Genomic DNA, 23,025 nt, shown 5'->3' with positions numbered 1-23,025 from the left:
TACAACACCTATTAATACTTTGATAACATTACCACAATGAAGATATAGGAAAGTCAGATTTTACATAACATTACTTTTATTTTGAATTATTAGTAATATACACGTCAGTTGGTTCTACTAGAAATCTGTCAACCTTGTAGGAGGAGTGATCTACTAACAGATCCATTAAGTTCATTTTGATCTGAATGTTCTAGTAGTTAAAGTTTCTGTGGCTGTGGGCAAGTAACTGAAAATGTGTTTTCCTGAATAATGGGCTCCTTTCTGGACCATACAAAATTAAGTAACATTCTTTCATTTGGGTGCTGATTTCAGTATAAACTATATTAGAATTATAAAATTAGTGCCTGCAGATGAATTGTATTCTTTATTTTATTGTGGATTTCTTTTTTGCAGGTTCAGAAATGTGTTGGCAAAGCTAACACATCAAAGCAAAACAGTGAGATTAGTGCATCTTCTGTGTCTGAAAGATCTTTCGTGGACTCATCAGCTAAAAGTATTTGTGATGACAACGAAGGCATCAACAAAGAGCCTTTTTCCAATGTGCAGATGAATGTATATGACCTTGAGTCCTCAAAGGAAGAACAAAATGAATTGACTACAAAGCCGTCCATAGCTAATTTTGTACAAGAAATGAACATTGATTACATCAGTTCTGAAGCAGATAAATTCATTATAGAAGATGAAAGTCTTTCAATGTATTTGAATAACTCTGATGAGTTCCAAGAAAAGAATTTATTGGAAAACGATACTGTCTTAATGCCAATAGGAAGTTGTGATCATAATCGAGACACTGTGACGTCAGGTACCTCCTCCCCCATAGGGGTTGAAACTGCTATAATAAAAGAAAAAGGTGAAAGCATTCCCTTGCAAAATACTGGCGGTTGTGGTATGGTTAGTACTGAAAAAAGTGAAACAATTACTTTAATGCCAGTTAGTTATCGTAAGACACAGACAACTACTGAAACTAAAGTGCCTGCACAACCTGTTGGAAGTAATATGCAAACCAAAGATGATGATAGGCACTCATCAGATAATGGTAATAGAAGTGTGGCTATCTCATCAATTGATGAACAGATTATGGTTTTCTCTTCATCAACAAATGTGACTGATGTGGCAGTTGACAGCTCTTGCCTCGCTGTAGCATCTATGATCGATGATGGTATAAAGGAGAGTGTTAAGACACTGTGTGAAAAGCAGTTCCAGGAAGAACGTGAAGTATCTATAGCTGTTAATACTACAGATGAAATTTTGAATGTGGATGATGCTTCCTGCACTTTATGCATGGAAGAACGAGAAAGCAGTGTCCCTATTGTAATGAGCACACAAAAAGGTTTCAGAAATGATTTGGCAGAACATTATGATAGAAGGAAGGAGTATAATTCCAACAACAATTGTTTCAACATAAGAAGTGAGGATTTGGTAGTTTCTAATGATGACCTTGCTATGTTAAACAGTACCAAGGAAGAACCCAGTACACATTCCGTTTGTGGTGTGTCACTCACAGATACTGAAAATACAGTTCAGCCTCAGCAGTGTGGAGAGGCGTGTAGTATCTACCCACACAACAATAAAGGTGAATGTGTTATGGTCCAAATGGGCAGAGATGAGCTTGTAAGAAAAGTTAAAGATGAACCAAGTGAAAAGATTATACAAACTTATGGAGAATTAGATGTTCACTGTGAGAAAAATGCTGTTCTTCGTGTAAGAGAAGCCAGAGTCACTCTTGATGAAATGGAAACGAAAAATGATGTACCTCCTGAATGTTTATTGAAACCTGATGTACCAGTTTCTTATCAGGAAAGGAAAACAGCTATATCAGGTACATCACTAATCGAAAAATGTATAAGTGAAACTAAAAGCATGAATAACAGTGAACTGAGTCCTGATAAAAACATAACTAATGATGATAAACCAGGGAAAACTACAAATATTCCAGTGTTTGAGTTACATTTATCCAGAGATAGCAATGAAAGAAAAGTAAAAGATGAACCACATGAAAAGAGGATAGAAACACATAAAGTCCCCCATGAGAGTAATTCATCCTCTCATGTAAAAGAAACCACAATCAATGTTGATATGGAAATAAAAAATGCTATACCTACTGAATGCTTATTTAAACCTGATCTACCATTTTCTGATGAGGAAAGAAAAACTGCTATATTAAATACATCATTAATTGAAGAATGTGAAAATGAAACTAAAGGTGTAAAGAGCAATGTAACCATAGCTAATGATGATAAACCAGGGAAGTCTACAAATATTCCAATGTTTGAGGTACATTTATCCAGAGATAGTAATGAAAGAAAAGTAAAAGACATACCACATGAAAAGAGGATAGAAGCAGATGAAGTCCCCTGTGAGAGCAATTCATCACCTCATGCAAGAGAAACCACAACCAATGTTGATATGGAAATTCAAAAAGCTGTATTTACTGAATGCTTCTGTAAAGCTGACATTCCAGTACCTAATCAGGAAAGAAAAGCAACTACATTAGAACCATCATCAACTGAAAAGTGTGAAAGTGAAACCAAAGGTGTAAAGTGCAGTGGACTGAATCCTGGTGTAAGTGTAGCTAATGGTGATAAACCAGGGAAGACTACAAACATCCCAGTGTTTGAGGTACATTTATCTAGAGATACTAATAAAAGAAAAGTAAAAGATGAACCAAATGAAAAGAGGATGGAAGCACAGGAAGTCCCCTGTGAGAGCAATTCATCCTCTCACGTAAGCAAAACCTTAATCACTGTTGATATGGAGATGAAAAATACTGTACCTGCCGAATGCATATTTAAACCTGATCTAACAATTTCTGATCAGGAAAGAAAAACAACTGTATTAGATACATCATTAATTGAAGAGCGTGAAAATGAAACTAAAGGTGTAAAGGGAAATGTAATTGTTGCTAAGACTACAAATATTCCAGTGTTTGAGGTACATTTATCTAGAGATAGTAATGAAAAAAAAGTAGAAGATGAACCAAATGGAAAGAGGCTAGAAGCACATGAAGTCCCCTGTGAGAGCAATTCATCCTCTCTTGTAAAAGATACCACAGTCAGTACTGATATGCAAATGAAAAATGCTGTACCTACTGAATGCTTGTTGAAAACTAACCTACTAGTTTCTAATCAGGAAAGAAAAACAAGTGTATTAGACACATCATCAGTTGAAGAGAATGAAGAGTGTGAAACTAAAGGTGCAAAGAGCAATGGACTGAACCCTGATGTTATTGTAGCTAAAGATGATAAACCAGGGAAGACTACAAATATTCTAATGTCTGAGGTACATTTGTCCAGAGATAATAATGAAAGGGAAGTAAAAGATGAACTAAGTGAAAAGAGGATAGAAACAAATGAAATTCCCTGTGAGAGCAGTTCATCCAGTCATGGAAGAGAAACCATAATCATTGTTGATATGGAAATGAAAAAGTCTGTTTGTACTGAATGTTCAGTAAAGCCTGTTCTACCACTTTGTAATCATGTAAGTAATGCTACAGCACCAGCTACCTCATCAGCCAAAGACTGTAAGGTTGAAACTGAAGATGCTACGAGCAGTCAACTGCATGCTAATGCAGTCATTGCTAATGATGTTAAACTGGAGAAGTCTGCAAATACCCCTATGTCTGAGTTATGTTTATCCAGAAATAATAATGGTATGAACAATATTTCTGTAAAGGATGAGGATTGCACCGAAATTCCATCAGATCCTGCAATGAAGGAAAAGGACTGTGAAGATAAAAATTTGGGAAACTGGAAAGCTGAAGATGTGACAGTTATGGATGAAAATGAAGCCAGTCACCCTCAACAGTCAGGTAACTGACATAAAACTGTTCTTCTTTCTAAATTTATTTGTTAAGATTAGTAAGTCATCAACTGAAGTATTCCACCCTTTTGGTGTTTTCAGATGAGCATACAACAGACATTTTATGTTGAGCCAAATCAGTCATATCTCATTAGAAAGGAGAGTGGGTGGAGGGGGGGCGGGGGGGGGGGGGAATGAAATTGAAGATGGCTAAATAGTCCAGGATAGTTTAAAAGTTATCAATATTTGCATTTCATATTACTTCAACTATGAGGAAACCAACATGTTTCTTTTGGAGATTACTTTTAGAGAACTGACCTTTGTAGCAAGTGTGATCCCTACACTTCAGTACTAGAATAAATCGCTAGATTGCAACTGATTGAAAGGTTCATCTCACCATATCTGTGAAAAGAAACCAGAGAAAAAACTAAGAAAGCCCCTAAAATGACTGATAAACAGTCAGACCATAGAACAATAGTTTTATTTACTGGTAGTTGGGAGCTCCAACGTCAGTCGCGTAATGGGGCCCCTTAGGGATATGGCAGCAAGAGAGGGGAAGAAAACCAATGTGCACTCCGTGTGCATACCAGGGGGAGTCATTCCAGATGTGGAAAGGGTCCTTCCGGATGCCATGAAGGGTGCAGGGTGCACCCATCTGCAGGTGGTCGCTCATGTCGGCACCAATGATGTGTGTCGCTATGGATCGGAGGAAATCCTCTCTGTCTTTCGGCGGCTATCTGATTTGGTGAAGACTGCCAGTCTCACTAGTAGGATGAAAGCAGAGCTCACCATCTGCTGCATCGTCGACAGGAATGACTGCGGACCTTTGGTACAGAGCCGAGTGGAGGGTCTGATTCAGAGGCTGAGACGGTTCTGCGACCGTGTGGGCTGCAGATTCCTCGACTTGCGCCATAGGGTGGTCGGGTTTCGGGTTCCGCTGGATAGGTCAGGAGTCCACTACACTCAGCAAGCGGCTACACAGGTAGCAGGGGTTGCGTGGCGTGGACTGGGCGGTTTTTTAGGTTAGATGGCCTCGGGCAAGTACAGAAAAGGCAACAGCCTCAAAGGGTGCGGGGCAAAGTCAGGACATGCGGGGACCAAGCAGCAATCGGTATTGTAATTGTAAACTGTCGAAGCTGCATTGGTAAAGTACCGGAACTTCAAGCGCTGATAGAAAGCACCGAAGCTGAAATCGTTATAGGTACAGAAAGCTGGCTGAAGCCAGAGATAAATTCAGCCGAAATTTTTACAAAGGCACAGACGGTGTTTAGAAAGGATATATTCCATGCAACCGGTGGTGGCATGTTTGTCGCTGTTAGTAGTAGTTTATCCTGTAGTGTAGTAGAAGTGGATAGTTCCTGTGAAATATTATGGGTGGAGGTTACACTCAACAACTGAGCTAGGTTAATAATTGGCTCCTTTTACCGACCTCCCGACTCAGCAGCATTAGTTGCAGAACAACTTAGAGAAAATTTGGAATACATTGCACATAAATTTTCTCAGCATATTATAGTCTTAGGTGGAGATTTCAATTTACCAGATATGGACTGGGACACTCAGATGTTTAGGACGGGTGGTAGGGACAGAGCATCGAGTGACATAATACTGAGTGCACTATCCGAAAATTACCTCGAGCAGTTAAACAGAGAGCCGACTCGTGGAGATAACATCTTGGACTTGCTGATAACAAACAGACCCGAACTTTTCGACTCTGTATGTACAGAACAGGGAATCAGTGATCATAAGGCCGTTGCAGCATCCCTGAATATGGAAGTTAATAGGAATATAAAAAAATGGAGGAAGGTTTATCCGTTTAGCAAGAGTAATAGAAGGCAGATTTCAGACTACCTAACAGATCAAAACGAAAATTTCTGTTCCGACACTGACAATGTTGAGTGTTTATGGAAAAAGTTTAAGGCAATTGTAAAATGCGTTTTAGACAGGTACGTGCCAAGTAAAACTGTGAGGGATGGGAAAAACCCACTGTGGTTCAACAACAAGGTTAGGAAGCTACTGCGAAAGCAAAGAGAGCTTCACTCCAAGTTTAAACGCAGCCAAAACCTCTCAGACAAACAGAACCTAAACGATGTCAAAGTTAGCATAAGGAGGGATATGCGTGAAGCGTTCAGTGAATTCGAAAGTAAAATTCTATTTACCGACTTAACAGAAAATCCTAGGAAGTTCTGGTCTTACGTTAAATCAGTAAGTGGCTCGAAACAGCATATCCAGACACTCCGGGATGATGATGGCATTGAAACAGAGGATGACACGCGTAAAGCTGAAATAATAAACACCTTTTTCCAAAGCTGTTTCACAGAGGAAGACCGCACTGCAGTTCGTTCTCTAAATACTCGCACAAATGAAAAAATGGCTGACATCGAAATAAGTGTCCAAGGAATAGAAAAGCAACTGGGAACACTCAACAGAGGAAAGTCCACTGGACCTGACGGGATACCAATTCGTTTCTACACAGAGTACACGAAAGAACTTGCCCCCCTTCTGACAGCGTGTACCGCAAGTCTCTAGAGGAACGGAAGGTTCCAAATGATTGGAAAAGAGCACAGGTAGTCCCAGTCTTCAAGAAGGGTCGTCGAGCAGATGCGCAAAACTATAGACCTATATCTCTGACGTCGATCTGTTGTAGAATTTTAGAACATGTTTTTTGCTCAAGTATCATGTCGTTTTTGGAAACCCAGAATCTACTCTGTAGGAATCAACATGGATTCCGGAAACAGCGATCGTGTGAGACCCAACTCGCTTTATTTGTTCATGAGACCCAGAAAATATTAGATACAGGCTCCCAGGTAGATGCTATTTTCCTTGACTTCCGGAAGGCGTTCGATACAGTTCCGCACTGTCGCCTGATAAACAAAGTAAGAGCCTTCGGAATATGAGACCAGCTGTGTGGCTGGATTGAAGAGTTTTTAGCAAACAGAACACAGCATGTTGTTATCAATGGAGAGACGTCTACAGACGTTAAAGTAACCTCTGACGTGCCGCAGGGGAGTGTTATGGGACCATTGCTTTTCACAATATATATAAATGACCTAGTAGATAGTGTCGGAAGTTCCTTGCGGCTTTTCGCGGATGATGCTGTAGTATACGGAGAAGTTGCAGCATTAGAAAATTGTAGCGAAATGCAGGAAGATCTGCAGCGGATAGGCACTTGGTGCAGGGAGTGGCAACTGACCCTTAACATAGACAAATGTAATGTATTGCAAATACATAGAAAGAAGGATCCTTTATTGTATGATTATATGATAGCGGAACAAACACTGGTAGCAGTTACTTCTGTAAAATATCTGGGAGTATGCGTGTGGAACGATTTGAAGTGGAATGATCATATAAAATTAATTGTTGGTAAGGCGGGTACCAGGTTGAGATTCATTGGGAGAGTGCTTAGAAAATGTAGTCCATCAACAAAGGAGGTGGCTTACAAAACACTCGTTCGACCTATACTTGAGTATTGCTCAACAGTGTGGGATCCGTACCAGATCGGGTTGACGGAGGAGATAGAGAAGATCCAAAGAAGAGCGGTGCGTTTCGTCACAGGGTTATTTGGTAACCGTGATAGCGTTACGCAGATGTTTAGCAAACTCAAGTGGTAGACTCTGCAAGAGAGGCGCTCTGCATCGCGGTGTAGCTTGCTCGCCAGGTTTCGAGAGGGTGCGTTTCTGGATGAGGTATCGAATATATTGCTTCCCCCTACTTATACCTCCCGAGGAGATCACGAATGTAAAATTAGAGAGATTAGAGCGTGCACGGAGGCTTTCAGACAGTCGTTCTTCCCGCGAACCATACGCGACTGGAACAGGAAAGGGAGGTAATGACAGTGGCACGTAAAGTGCCCTCCGCCACACACCGTTGGGTGGCTTGCGGAGTATAAATGTAGATGTAGATGTAGATGTAAAATGTTATCAATTAGAGAGAATGGCTGTGGAGAACTGTGTGTATCTCTATATGAGATGAGGATCCAACAATGAAAACTCCAGGTTGGAATGTCAACTGTATTAGGGAAAGGATGGATTGCTGCTCACAGTAGAGATGACACAGTGAGTTGCATAATGAAAATACTATTACACATTTATATTTCAGCCAAAGCTTTCTTCAGAAAAGAAAGACCGAGTGAGGTGGCGCAGTGGTTAGCACACTGGACTCGCATTCGGGAGGACGATGGTTCAATCCCGCGTCTGGCCATCCTGATTTAGGTTTTCCGTGATTTCCCTAAATCGCTTCAGGCAAATGCCGGAATGGTTCCTTAGAAAGGGCACGGCCGATTTCCTTCCCCATCCTTCTCTAATCCGAGCTTGTTCTCCGTCTCTAATGACCTCGTTGTCGACGGGATGTTAAACAGTAATCTCCTCCTCCAGAAAAGAAAATACGCACACATTCACACGAGCAAGCACGCCTCGCGCACTCACAACTGCCATCTCCATCAGCTAGTGAGCAGTCTGAGCGGCCTGAATGGCCGTCATGTGTGCATGAGCTGTGCTTGCTAGTGTGTGTGTGCGTGCGCACTTGTGTGTGCGCGCTCGTGTGTGCATGCGAGCTTGTGTGTGCGGGTGCGCGTGCGTTTCCTTTACTGAAGAAGGCTTTGGACAAAAGCTAAATGTGTAACAGTCTTCTCACTGTGGCTGTCTGCAACTCAACGTATCATCTTTACGGTGAGTAGCAGTTTATCCTTTTCCTAATGTTGTGTAGATGAGAGCCCTGTGCAGCCTCAAGATTGGTGCTATGCTTATAACTTTGCTGGCAATAGCGCTTTGGGCAAGTTAGCCACATTTGTTCTAGATCTACGTAATAATACACAAGTTACCATACTGTGCATGACAGAAAGAACCTTGTACCATTCTAGTCATAACTTTGCTGTTGTCCTTGGAAACAGAGTGAGGGAAAAGTGTCTCCATGAGCCCAAATTTACATCTTCTTCATGATCATTATGAAAGCTGTATGTTGGTGGCAGAAGAATTGTTCTGCAGTCAGCCGCAAATGCCAGTTCACAGAACTTTCTCAATAGTGTTTCACAAAAAGAAAATTGTCTTTCCTCCGGGGATTTCCATTTGAGTTCACAGAGCATTTCCATGAAACTCGTGTGTCATTGAACCTATCGGTAACAAATCTAACAGCATTCCTCGGAATTGCTTTGAGGTTTTCCTTTAATCAGACTGGTGGAGATCTCAAACACTTTAGCAAGAATGTGTCACAGAAGTGTTCTGTGCAGGGTTTCCTATATAGATGAGCTGCGCTTCCCTAGAATTCTCCTACTAAACTAAACTGAAGTCGACTATTTGCTTTCCCTAAAATCAGTCTTGCTTGCTCATTCCATTTGATGACATTCTTTAATGTTGTACCTAGATGTTTAATCGCTGTTAGTGTGTCAAGCAACAGACCACTGATATTGTATTCAAACATTACAGAATTGGTTTTAGAGTTTCGTACATCAGTCTGTAAAAAGAGAAACCTAATAGGATCATGTTGCTTTCCATCCATCTCTCTGTCTATCTCTCTGTCTTATTGTTAAAAACTCCTTTTCTCAGCAATGGACAGACATAGCAAGTTGAAATGTATGCCATTTAACTGAAGGCTGTGGTTCCTTGGTGGTGTGAAAAATTGGAGCTTCGAAGTTTGTGCGGTCAAAGGATTTGCCTACTTACCATGTATACACAGATAATCCATGCATATTTTTTCCCGAATTTAAGGACAAAAATTTGAGATGCACAAATTAATTGTAATAGTGTTGGTTCTGCTCCACCTCCAAGAGTAGACCCCTTTATTCTATAGCATTGTGGTGGCCTCAGTCGGTGATGTAGCAGTAGCACATTAGAAGAGAAGTATTAACCACATGTTAACTTGTCAATTGTGGCTACAAGTTATCATTATCACTCTTACACAGCTAAAGAAAAATTTAATTTTTTATTGCAGAAGCAGAGAACATTGGAAACTGTGCAGTAGGAAGAAAGTATGATGAGAACGAGGGTTGTATTTGCTACTGGCAGAAACACAAAATGCGATTTCAAGAAATGAACGGTAATTTCTGGGAATTTTGTGGCCAAAAGTGAAGCATCTGAACTTGCAAAATAGGTTTAGCTATTATGTAGATATGAAGTGGTAACATTTGATACACAGTGTCTAGTAAAATGTGCCAACTCAGAGCATTAGCCTTAGCCAAAGAACTAGGCATCACAGGTTTTTAAAATAACTAGAGCTGGGTATCAAGTTTTTTCATTCGAAATGTATTAGGCTTCTGGAGGAAAAAAACTACCATCACTCAATAGGTTCCAGACAGTTACGAGGAAAAAATAGCGAATTTTCGTCACTACGTGATAAATTTGCTCCACAACCATTCCTGTGTGTTGCTGCAGATTGATAAAGTGGATCAAATGCCAGTCTATTTTGAGATGCTGCTGATCAACAGTGAACAGGAAAGGGGAATCCAGCATCATTACACAAACTGGCCGCAATGACAAGCAAAGGTGTACAGCCATGTTGTGTGTAACTGCTGATGGACAAAAGCTACCAGCTTACTGATATTTCAAAGGAAAACTATTCTGAAAATATCAGTGAAAGGCATTTTGGTGAGAGCAAATCCAAAAGGGTGGATGGATGATGACCGTGTGATTGACTGGGTAATGCATATTTAGATGTTGGGCAGTGTCATCCTGGTGCGTTATTGAATTTACCAAACATGCTGGTCGTGGACAGCTTCTGTGGAGTGAGGAAGTTTGAAGCAAGTTACAAAAAGGGAAAACTGACTTGATCAATAATCCTGGAGGTTTGATGTCCATCTGTGCAATTTTTTTTTTTTTTTCAATTAATGGCCAAATTCTGTAACTTTATATCTTCTCTCCTCTGAGTTTGTATTGAGTTGAACTTACTTCCATGTTGTCGAGATCTACGGACTTCTGTAGGTGCTCCTTCTTCCGACGCCGCAAAACTTCTCCTTCTTGACCGTGTAGGTAATGTAATTTTCGTATATCGGACTTCTTCCTCATATGCAGGCAGCAGGTGTGACATGACCTCTTCATGGTGCATGGAAGAAAATAAAAAGGCCTAATATTTTTGCACTGGGAGAAATTGCTATTCAGATACCATGAAAGCTACTACACGCATCTCATATCTAAACACATCCTCTCTCTACGAGAACTCAAGACATAAGGTGACAAAAAATTGAATGAGGTCTTTATCATTTGTTCTCCCCTTCCAGCGTAGCAAAATACATCTTTTGCGGGCACTTACAACGGTTATCCTTGGCTTTTCCTATGTACCAGTACACATCCAGCAACTATTAGAAGAGTGTATGAATGGGCTATTCAAAGCTGCACTTAAGCAGCGATATACACAATGGATAGCTGATGAAAACCACAAGGTCAAGCCAAGTGGAAAAATCAGGTGACCGTATTTGTCTCTGATTTTTGGTTGATGAAATGTGCATGGAACTCCATTCTGCTTTCACTGGTGGAAAAACTATCAAAATATGTGGTATCACAAATTCACTGGCCAGAACCGAGAACTATGTTATATGGGAAGATGGCGACGACAACGATGATTCTTCTGCTTGTAATGATGAAGAAAGTGGCGATGAATAGAATAATTGTGTTAGAATATATTTTTTTGTTTGTAAATAAAACACAAATTAAAGCCAATATATGTGATACATTGATAAGTTGATGGTGTGGATTATTAGCATATATACAGTTTGTAACCTATTTTGATACTCACTCATCGAAACATATAGGGTACTAACTGTTGACCAAGAATCGTGAAATTTGGCAGGAAGCAGCATTTCAAAGTGCAAGTAAAGGGAAAACTCAGAAAATGGTAAATGTTTAATTATATCGCACTAAAAAATATTTCTTTTGTCTTTCGTTATCCAACTTCAAACTAGAAATTAAAACTAACTCAAAAGTCTTGGATTTCCTGGGACCAATATCTTGCCAGTATCAGTGTTGATAAGGGACGAAACTCATCAAGAGTCTACGTTCCTGGGATGGGTTAACTGTCATATACATCATGAAGTTTGTTCAGAACCCTCAGCAGTCCTACTAGCACCCAGCTGATATTTCTACTTACCTGCATTAATTTACATTTTTCCATATTGAGAGCAAGCTGCTGTTCATCACACCAAATAGAAATTCTGTCCAAGTCATTCTGTATCCTCCCACAGTCACTCAACAACAAATCCATGCTTTGCATACACAACAGCATCATCAGCAAACAGTCACATGCTACTGCTGAGCTATCTGTCAACTCCGTAATGTAAATAGAGGACAAGAACGGTCCTGTCAAACTTCCCTGGAGCACACTCCTGATGATACCCTTATCTCTGATGAACACTCGTCATCCAGGACAATGTTCTGGGTTCTGTTATTGAAAATTAGAATATACTAAAGAGTTCCACAACAAACTAGCAGTAAGGGCAGTGGTAGGTAAGTTTTTGGATCTGTTCCTTTGCCACTCTTTTATACAGTAGTTACATGCACTTTTTTCTAGTCACTTTGGACTTTGCACTGGGCAAGAGATTCACAATAGCAAGTAAAGAGCCAGTGCCAAGCAATACTTTATGTAAAAAGAAATTGGAATTCCATCCAGACCTGGCTGACTGTGTATTTTCAACTCTTTCAGTTGCTTCTCATTACTAGAGATACCTGCTTCCATGTCCTCTGTGCTAGAGTCTAAATGGCAGTCAAAAAACTGTATGAACCTCCTTTGTGAGCAATTTTTTTAAATGCAGAATTTACAACAAGTGTTTCTTTTGCTGTCTTTTATTGCCACACCAGAGTGCCTCATTAGAAGCCCTTGACATGCTTAGAGATTTTAATTTAGTTGGCTACTTTGTACATGGATCAGGTTCATGATAAGTGCTGTGATGTGGAATACTGCAACAGAATAAGCATAAAACACTCACATAGAGCTAAAAAGTAAAAATAAAATTTAATGTTTATATGGGTGCATGCTGACCATTTAAAGTTTTTCTGATGACTACCTCTGCTCAAGAATTCCTCTATGGTAAGGAAGGAGATGTTGAGGAGAAACACCAGTAAACTAAATTTGAAGACGCTTTTGCTGTCTGTCAGACATTTTATTTCCATGGGTAGAATGTCAATGTTTTATAGCTATATATTTCACCCTTTTCTCTGCCAAAGTTAGATTAGTTAAAGAGTAATGCATATCATTTTTTCCTTATTGTGCTGTACTTGTGAATATCTGTGTTACTCTCAAAATTGGATGGATTATTGATAAATGAGTTAGTGTACTTTGGGGCTGTAGTTAATATTCCCATCTGCTTAAAGAGGTTCCTGCAAGACGTATGTTTCTGAAGTACATGCATAATTCTAATGACACTCTTTTGTGCAATGAATACTTTTTACCTAAGCAAGGAGTTACCCCAGAAAATTTCCCATAAGACATCACTGATTGAACATTGCAAATTATGTTAACTTGCAGACTTCAGTATCCCCAGAGTCAGCATTTATTCTTATGGAAAAAGTAGCCAAACCTAAACATCTTAGCAGGTCTATGTCTACTATGTGGCTTTCCCAATTTAAGTCTTCATCAATAGGCACACTAAGAACATACAATTCTCTGTCCTCACGTTGATATACTTGGTTAATAGGAGGTGAGATGATTTGGACTGTACAGAAGTGGATGACCTGCAGTTTTTTTCCAAAGTTTAATGCTAGGCCTTTTGTGCAAAACCATTCAGTAATTTTCTCAAAAACATCATTTACTGTTTTCTCTGTTGATGTGTTGTTGTTTGGCTTCATAACAATGCTTGTACCTCCTGCAGACGGGATTACTTCTGCCTCATGATTCAAATAAAACGGCAGATCATTAACATAATGCATGAACAATAGTGAGCCAGTGATAGAACACTGTGGGGCTCCCATTGTAATGCATCCTGATGCAGATGATGTGGCATCATTGTATTACTTGAATTGTCTGGAGTAACTCTCTGCATTTTTGTTCTTAAATAAGAACTAAAACAGGCATTTGGTACTTGGACAATGAATGGTCATCATTTAGTTTCAATATGATGAACATTGAGGACTTATGTGCACAGTTTACACTGACTGTAAATTGTGCTCTGGAGAAGTATGTTACTAACTGTCTTCACTCATTCAGCCCCTTCCCTGTTCCCATTCAAGCCCTACACAGCCATCATTCCACCATCACACCCAGTCTTTTTATTTCTCTCCTTTTCCACTACTCGCCCCCCCCCCCCCCCCACCCCCTATCTAACCTGCAGTAGCTACCTGTTTCATATAAACCTCTCTAATAGACTGTTATGAAAAGGAAAGTTGCTACTCACCATACAACGGAGATGATGAGTCGCAGATAGGCACAATTAAAGCTTTCAGCTGTTAAGGCCTACATCAACAATAGATGACACACACACACACACACACACACACACACACACACGCACAAGCACAACTTGCACGCACAACTGCAGTCTCAGGCAACTGAAACCATGCTGCGAGCAGCAGCACCAGTGCATGATGGGAGTGGCGACTGGGTGGGGATAACGAGGAGGCTGGGGCAGGGAGGAGGAGTGATACCGCGTGGGAGTGGTGGACAGTGACGTGCTGCAGGTTAGATAGAGGGCAGCAGGGTAGGATAATGATGGCTGTGTAGTGCTGGAATGGGAACAGGGAAGGGGCTGAATGTGTGAAGACAGTTAGTCAGATACTTCTCCAGAGCACAGTTTACAGTCGGTGTAAACTGTGCACATAAGTCCTCAATGTTCATCATATTGAAACTAAATGATGTCCATTCATTGTCCAAGTAGGATGGTAACAACTGCTTATCTGCTCTTCCCAGCAATGGGTTTATTAACTTCAGTAACAATCATCGCTATGATATCACTGACCAATTCCTGTCTCCATACTGACACTGTTGATAATGTCACATCTGTCTCTATCTATGAGATGTAATTTATTTCAGGTGTGTGTGAGGTGTTGAACTAGCTCCTTAAGACAGTTTAGAGAGAGAGAGCGTTATTTACTTACAACAAAGAAAACTCAGCAACATAAGACTTCTGCAGATCTGCATTCTAATTGGCACTTGCTTAATTACAAAAGCTAGAACTTTAGTTTCATTGCTCGTACAACTGGGTTTCTTTCTGAGGCCACCCCATATTCTTAGCTATCAAATGAAGTTCTTAAAACTATTGCTTATGTAAAGGATGGTCATTCGTGCACAGCACATTGCCACATTTCAACTCAACCTCCACAGCATCCTAGTCCATTGCTATGCTGCTCCAAATTCCAGTCCCTTGCCATAAGGATCATATCCTGGTGGAAGACCCAGGTGCAAGACCTGCCCAATCCATTCACCAAGCTCTTTGTATTCCAGTCCTGTCACAGGTTTATCCCACCCCATCGGAGGCTGGGCTAAAGGTGAAAGCAGCCATGTCATATACCAGGTCTGCTGCAATCATTGCACAGCTTTTTGTGTTGGTATGACTACCAACCAGCTGTCTACCAGGATGAAAGGCCACCAGCAAACTGTAGCCAAGAGCAAAATGCACCATCCCATGGCACAACATGCGGCTGAGCTTAAGATGTTTGATTTCAATGACCACTTCACAAATTAGGCCATCTAGATCCTTCCCTCCATCACCTGTTTTTCGGAATTGCACAAATAGGAATTCCCTTACAACACACTTTCCAGATCATCCTGACCTCAACCCCTGGTGACCTACTCTCCACACACACACCACCCAATAGTTTCCACCCCCTTTGTTCTTTCATCTCCTCTCAATTCACGTTCCCTTACCCTCATCTCATTGTGAGCCAATCTCTGCCAATGCGCACACTGGTCTATTCTCTGCTTCTCTACTTTTCTGTTTCCCATTCCACCCACTCCCCTTCCTCACTCACAACCTTCTGATGCTGTGCCTGGCAGCCTTATCATGCCATCTAGATCCTGCATGCTTTGCCAGGCAGTGCTGACTCCTCTCTCCCCTTACCCATACCCTGTTATCCCTCTTCCATCCCCACCCTATTCCAGATTGTTGCTTCCGCTCGACATAGCACAGTGCCCTCTAGCCTGATTGTCTGGAGATAGCAGTCATGTGTATGTGAGGTGTACTTGCTTATCTGAACGTGTGTGTGGGTGTGGTTGTGGGTTGGTGGGCGGTCCATTTTAGAAAGCTGAAAGCACACATAATTAGTTGTCTTTTTGGTGTGCTTGTCTGGAATTCAACATCTCCTCTATATGGTGAGTAGCAGTCTGTCCTTTTCACAATATTGGCAGTATTCCGTCCTAAATTTGTGAAGAGTAGCTTCATATATGTGCAAAAGTAATGTACTAACAAAATTTCAGTTTGGTTTCCAGAAAGGCTTGTTAACTTAAAATGCTATGTGATGTCTCAAAGGTTTTTTGGTTGCATAACTCATGGAGTTCTTCCAGATAAGCTTACGTATTGTGGTTTGAGTGGGACAGTGCACAAACGAATTAACTGGAAGAGTGATGAAGGTTGAAGTAAACAGTTCATATAATGGACAAAAATCAGCATCTTCCTCAAAGTGGGGAGGCATCAAGAATGAGGTTCCACAGGGTTCACTTTTGAGTTCCTTATTGCTTATTACTGACTTGCCTCTCTCTGTTCACAAAGATGCAATGCTAGTTCTTTTTGCTGATGATAGTATAATAATCACACCCAACTAGCAAGAATTAGTCGTGGTAATAGTAATGTCTTTGAGAAAATTATTAAATGGTTGCCTGCAAATGAAGTCTCATTAAATTTTAGGAAAACACCGTACAGTTTTGTACAGTAAATGGCATAACATCATTAATCAATATAGAGTTTAAATAGAAGTCTGTAGCTAAGAAGGCAGAATATTCCAAACTTTTTGCTATGTGCATTGATGAGACATTGAATGGGAAGGAACACATTGATGATCTACTGAAATGTTTGAGTTCAGCTACTTATGCTATTAGGGTATTGCAAATTTTGGTGATAAAAATATCAGTAAATTAGCATGCTGTGCCTATTTTCATTCACTGCTTGAGTACAGCGTCATGTTTTAGGGTAATTCAGTATTAAGGAAAACAGGATTCATTGCACAAAAGCGTGTAATCAGAATAATAGCTGGAGCCCACCCAAGATTATCTTGCAGGCATTTATTTAAGGAAATAGGGATATTCAAAATTCGCTTATGAACCTTGTTAACTCATCCCAATACAAAAGAAATAGCAATGTACATATCTACAACACTAGGAGAAAGGCTGATCTTCACTATTCTGGGTTAACTCTAACTTTGGCACAGACAGGAATGAATTATGCTGCCACAAAATTCTTTTGTTGCTTACTAAATAGCACCAAAAATCTGACAGATAGCCAACCAGCATTTAAAAACAAATCAGAAGGTTTTCTGAATGACAACTCCTTCCCTTAATAGATCCATTTTAGATATAAATTAGTAATAACACAATTCTTTTTTAAAAAGTGTTAAATTATGACTTGTATAAAAACTTTTGTTTAACTGACGAGTTCCACATAATTAAGGAGTGCCATGTCTGTGATGTATTCATGTAATGTAACAGGAACAATTAATTATTTACATTAAACCGCATGTATTCCATGTTGGAGTTCCACATTAACTACACACAAAACAAGACAACAAAGACACACAGTGTTTGTGTGTCGGAGACTGACTTGAGATGTGCAGCAGGTCACAGTCCTACAGCGTTGAATCATCAGCTCTTTGCTGGAACATCAGCAATGGCACATTAACTGCCCTTGTCATAAAATGCCATGCCAGCTGACCACAAAATACTCTTCTCACCTCAAAAATGGACTTTTGACACCAATAATGCAGTTAACATATTCCCTGTTAGGTTTTGTCTCAGCATCTTCCTTACGTGTTTCTTTAACGATTTTTCTGACTTTTGCCGGTTTGGATGGCTGACATTGACTAAGTTTCACCCTCCATTGCTGGTTGCACCACTAGCAATGGAGGGCATGTCTCTGACCATGCGAGCCACCTGTGCTGGCGAAACGTGAGAAAAATCATTAAAGAAATGTTGGCCAAAGAACCCGAAACAAAAGTCAACAAGTAAGATGTCAACAGGTGGCTACATAAGGCTCAACAATTTTTTAGTGACACAGCATTTCTGACGCTATTGGTAGCATAAGATCCAGAAAATGCGTGTCCATCAGACACGCTGCCTTCCATCACGCACTCTACCATGATGCTGTCTCCCCCAAAATGCAGATGACATCCTTATTTGTCACTTACCTTTATTTTTTTAACAGTCATGTTTGCTACAAGCTTTAACTTCAAAAAATACCATTTGAACTTGAGAAAATTCATCCAACTACATTGTCTGTACACTCTTTTGTCTTCTCTCAGCAGCCCACACAGAAAGTCTTAAAAAAATTATGCACTGTTTCGTGTCTTCCACCAGTTCAGATAAATGGATGATTCACTCCTGTGATCAAGTAGTGTCCTTACAGAGGTACTGTGCCTTTAGACAGAGACTGAAAATTTGAACTCTGTGCCGGCCGATGTGGCCGAGTGTTTCTAGGCGCTTCAGTCTGGAACCGTGTGACCACTACAGTTGCAGGTTCAAATCTTACCTCGGGCATGGATGTGTGTGCTGTCCTTAGGTTAGTTAAGTTTAAGTAGTTCTAAGTTCTAGGGGACTGATGGCCTCAGATGTTAAGTCCCATAGTGCTCAGAGCCATTTGAACCATTTTTTGAACTCTGTCGGGTGCTATGCCTGCCGTAGAGAGCAGAGCTCACATTGGTGTTTATCCTGTTGTGTCAACCAGTCTCTCCTGTACACATTCTCTGTACACACATCCAGCTAGAAAGGCTGTAATGGTAGCCATGTAGCCAGTGGAACGGAAGGAAAATGACTAGTAGTGGTACACGATATTCTCTGTCATGCACTGCTTCTTCTAGAAATTAAATTATAGGGGATTTTGAACAGATTCATCAGATTTCACAAGACTTTATCTTGACTGAAAATATAAACTAGGGGTGAATTTTAACTTATGCATAGAACTACAAACCTTTCATTTCCAAATGAACCATCTGAATTTACAAGGTGTATCTCTCACATGCATACACATACAAGTATGGGGTACTTTTTACAATTACATTTGGGATCAAAGTTTTAATTTACCTTTCACAAATGTTCAATATGTCCCCCACCAGATGAACAACAACCAACCAGATGATAGTCATAGTTTTTCCATACTTCTGCAAACATGTCCGAAGTTGCTACCTTCACTTCTATTGATATGTAGCATCACTCAAAGTTGGTGGAAGGAGTGAAACATAGACAGTGTCTTTCACAAACCCCTATGAAACAAAAAACAAAATCAAATATCAGATGGTGTCACAAAGTGAGATTATTACTCCCATTAAGACCGATCCTTTGTTCAGACAGCTCTTCATTAAGAAATGCTCTTACATTCTCTTGTGACTGAACTGTGCCTGTTGAAATGGAGAATGTTAAGTGCCTTTTATTACTGTGTTGCTACCATTCTGACATGAAGCTCATCTGGTAGTGAATGAGTGTGCGGGCAAGGTAGTTGCATCTGACAGACCTGTACCAGCAACCACACTAACCAAAACCTTACTTTAGTTTCAGTGCACAATCTAAAACTTACCTAAGTTTGTATCTTCATTCATGTAGGAGATAAACTGTTGTAAATTGAATGGAGCATGGACCTCCCAGTTTTGTGCTTTACAGTGTTCATTAATAGTACTACAAGGTCTGCATTTGAATTTAAAACAATATCAAAATAAATAGTTTGTCAATTACAACATACACCATTTTAAGTACAAATGGATACAACGGGGAAAATAATTTATCTGTGTAGTGCACACTGTCAAGTGTCAATGTGAATCCTTTTCCCCTGTTTTGATTTGTCTGACGCACCGTCATAAGCCATAGTGGTTCAGAGAGCATTGAGTTATGGTAAGAATTACACAACACTTTAAACAACAAAAAAGACTTGTGATGTGCAAAGCCAAAACATATATAAATACCAGTGATCTAAATAAAAACTGGTGGCTAATGGTGTGACAGGTACAAGAGTATTAGAAATATTATTTATAGCAAGCTACAAAAATATTTGCATTTGTGATGGTTTCCAAAATGTCTGCACTTTGAATGTACAAACTGGAACTATATACTCTTTTAAGTATGTGAAATGTCCATGATTTGGAAAGGTTACATGGTGCGTAAGGGCCTGGAAATCTTTGGAAACTGTGGAAAGCAGGCCAGGAGACCAGTGCAGATGGCTTGTGATGTGTACATGTAGTTGGAGGAACCTTGACAGATTTTACTGACTGCAGTTCCATTCAAAGTCTGAGTGAGTGCTTCTGTAGATCACAGCCTGGGATCAACTCAACCAGTTTGCATGCCAGCTGGTATTTCAGGTCTCCAGTTAGAATCGTCATTCATCAGTCAGTCCTTTGTGACCCATAACAAGGTTTCTCCAGAGAGTAAATTCTCTGTAGTGCCGATATTAGAAGAGCCCAATCACATTTATTCTGCATAAATAGTATCGTCATTATTGTTATATGAGTATGTGTATAAAATGCATCTGCAAAGATGACATTATGTGTAATTTATTAACAATTCTTCTTCTTCGTCTTCTTCTTCTATTTCCGCACTGCAGCCCACGAAGGTCTTGTTGACCACCTGTCTCCTCCAGTCATCTGTATTTTACCAGTCTTTTCCAGTTCAACACTCCTAATCTTCTCATATCTGTCTCTACATCATCCAGCTGTCACATTCTCGGTCTCCTCACTAAGCCACTACCTTCTGGGTTTGCAGATAGCACCTTCTTTGGCACTCGCATTTCTTCCATTCTCTGCACATGCCACAACCACTGTAACCTTTGTGCCTTTACGTCTGTGGGGATTAGTGAATTTTATAGAATTCATACAATCCTGCATTGTTCCTAATTCCCCATGCACCATTGTCACATACTGCCCTGTATTATATTTTCTGCAGTACTTTGTATTCCCATGCATTCAAGGCATTTCTGACTTGCTGTGTTATTGTCCATGCTTTTAACAACGTATTTTATAATTATTGTGCAAGTGATTATCTTCAGCTGTGTTGAGATGTGGCTGATTGCAATGTGTTATGGAAGCTGTAATAGCTGAATCTGCAATTGTTCTTGCCTTTATTTCTATTGTTGCCGTATTATCTTCTGTAACAGTTCCTCCCAATCATATAAACTGATTTACTCTTTCAAAGCCGTCAAACAGGACAACACATTTCCACCTTATTTTGTTTCTGTTGGTGATCATGTATTTAGTCTTTTCCTTACTTGTGACCAACGCAAGTGCAGCTGCTTCAGGTTCCAAAACTACTTGGTTTTCCAGCAGTCTCAATTCTTCTCAAGCATGACTGCTGTCCGCAAATGCCATATTCTCTGTTGTCCTGTTGACAATAGTACTGTCTGTTTTGCTTGGCAATTTTCACCTGATAGCCTCCAGTGCAACATTAAATAATGTTGGTGATAAAGAATCTCTTTCCTTAAGTCCTTGAAAGATCAGAAAATTATTGGACTATTTGTCATTAGCTATTATTTTGTTGTTTCTGTTGCTTAGGGCCACTCAGATTGAAGCTGGTTGATTTTTCTGTGAGCAGAAACCTCACCATAAGTGTCATAATATTACCAAAAAAGGTCTATAAAGGGACATGGAACTCGCTGGATGACACACAGTCAACCGGATAGATCATGTGCTTACCTAAACAAAGCATGGCTGAGACATTAAGGATGTTAGGTGAAGGGGGGGGGGGCTAATACTGATTTGGGACCATTACATGCTAATGGTCAAATATAGGCAGAGGATATCAACAAAAATTTATAACCATGTAGAAACGGACAAGATGTATAATGTGTATCCAGTCATCACCAGTGAAATGGAAAGAGCAGAATTCCAAAGAGAAAGGATAGAAGGGACAAGAGCGATTGCCATTGAGGAGGAAGCTGGCTCCAAAGAGTAGTGGCAATTGATGGAAAGAACAAGAAGACAAACAATAGACAGTGCACCAGCAAGATACATGGGCTACTAGAGAAAATTGTGAAGAAATGAGATGTGAAGTCAAAACTGTTTACAGACAGAAAAAAGAGAGAATCTGAGAAAAATAGATTGAAGGACATTGAGGCATGTAGAAGAATGTTCAAGGGAGGAAAAAAGATAAAACAAGAATGACAGCTTTGGAGAACACTATGCAGGTATAGAGAAGAAAAGTTGATAGGAGATGAAACTAAAGTCATAGAAAGATGGGAAGAATATTTTAAAAAACTATTGAAATCTGGGGAAATCCAGGAATATGAAGAGCAGGAACAGGTGTAACAAACTGATAGAAATGATGATACAGAGGAACCAACATTGGAAGAAGTGATTGTAGCTGTTAAGGAGACAAGGAACTACAGAGCTGTTTGGTGCGATAAGATACAAAGTGAAATTTATTAGTATGGTGTTATAGATAGCTATTAAAGAAAATGTATAAGCTAATTCATAAAATACGGGGAAGTGAAAAAACACCAACAAACTGGAACACATCCATTATTATACCAATACATAAGAATGGTAATAGAACAATTTACAGTAAGCACAGAGGAATAGCACTAGAAAATGCTGCCTACAAAATACTTGCTAGAATACTGAACAAGAAATTAAAAGCATATGTGGAAACTATGGTTGGGGAATTCCAGTGCATGTTCAGGAAGGAAAGAGCAACAACAAATGAGATGTTTGCCCTTGAGTTAGAAAAGTGTTAAGACTTCAGTATTGTGGTGTATCAGCTATATGTGGATTTTAAAACAGCTTATGACAGTGTCAATAGGAATGGTCTCTTTAAGGTGATATGGAAACTGGAGAGACTGCCATAGCTAATAAGACTCGTGAAAATTGCCGTAAGCAACACCAGTTGCAAAATAAAAGCTAATTTACTAGCAATTTCACAGCTTTAATTGAATTGCAGATTGACATCTCCATTGTACATGGTGTTGAGACAAGTTGTATATGCTATTAAATGTCGTACCTGGTGAAAGAACAGTTCCATAGAATACTCAAGAGTTTTAGTGTATGTTACAGTATATCCGATTCATCTAATCTCTTTTACAGCATTTTCATTATTTTGCACAAATGAACATTCTCTAGACTTAAGATTTAATTTATTTTAACTGCACATAAAATGGCTTGTCTCTGTCTGTATTTCATGTTTGTAAGTCCATCT

General features: G+C 39.8%; 1 protein-coding gene across 1 annotated transcript in view; it reads left to right on the top strand.

Moving 5' to 3' along the window:
• Positions 1-23,025, top strand: part of LOC126417128 (uncharacterized) — a 319,349-nt gene that overhangs the window by 117,228 nt on the left and 179,096 nt on the right. The window contains exon 10 of the mRNA XM_050085024.1: positions 394-3,808. Within this exon, the coding sequence (XP_049940981.1) occupies positions 394-3,808 (3,415 nt within the window). The remainder of the gene's footprint in view (positions 1-393; positions 3,809-23,025) is intronic.

The sequence above is a fragment of the Schistocerca serialis genome, chromosome 8 (assembly GCF_023864345.2).
Source record: "Schistocerca serialis cubense isolate TAMUIC-IGC-003099 chromosome 8, iqSchSeri2.2, whole genome shotgun sequence".
NCBI classification, from domain to species: domain Eukaryota; kingdom Metazoa; phylum Arthropoda; class Insecta; order Orthoptera; family Acrididae; genus Schistocerca; species Schistocerca serialis.
This window is presented reverse-complemented; position numbering and strand designations above follow the sequence as displayed.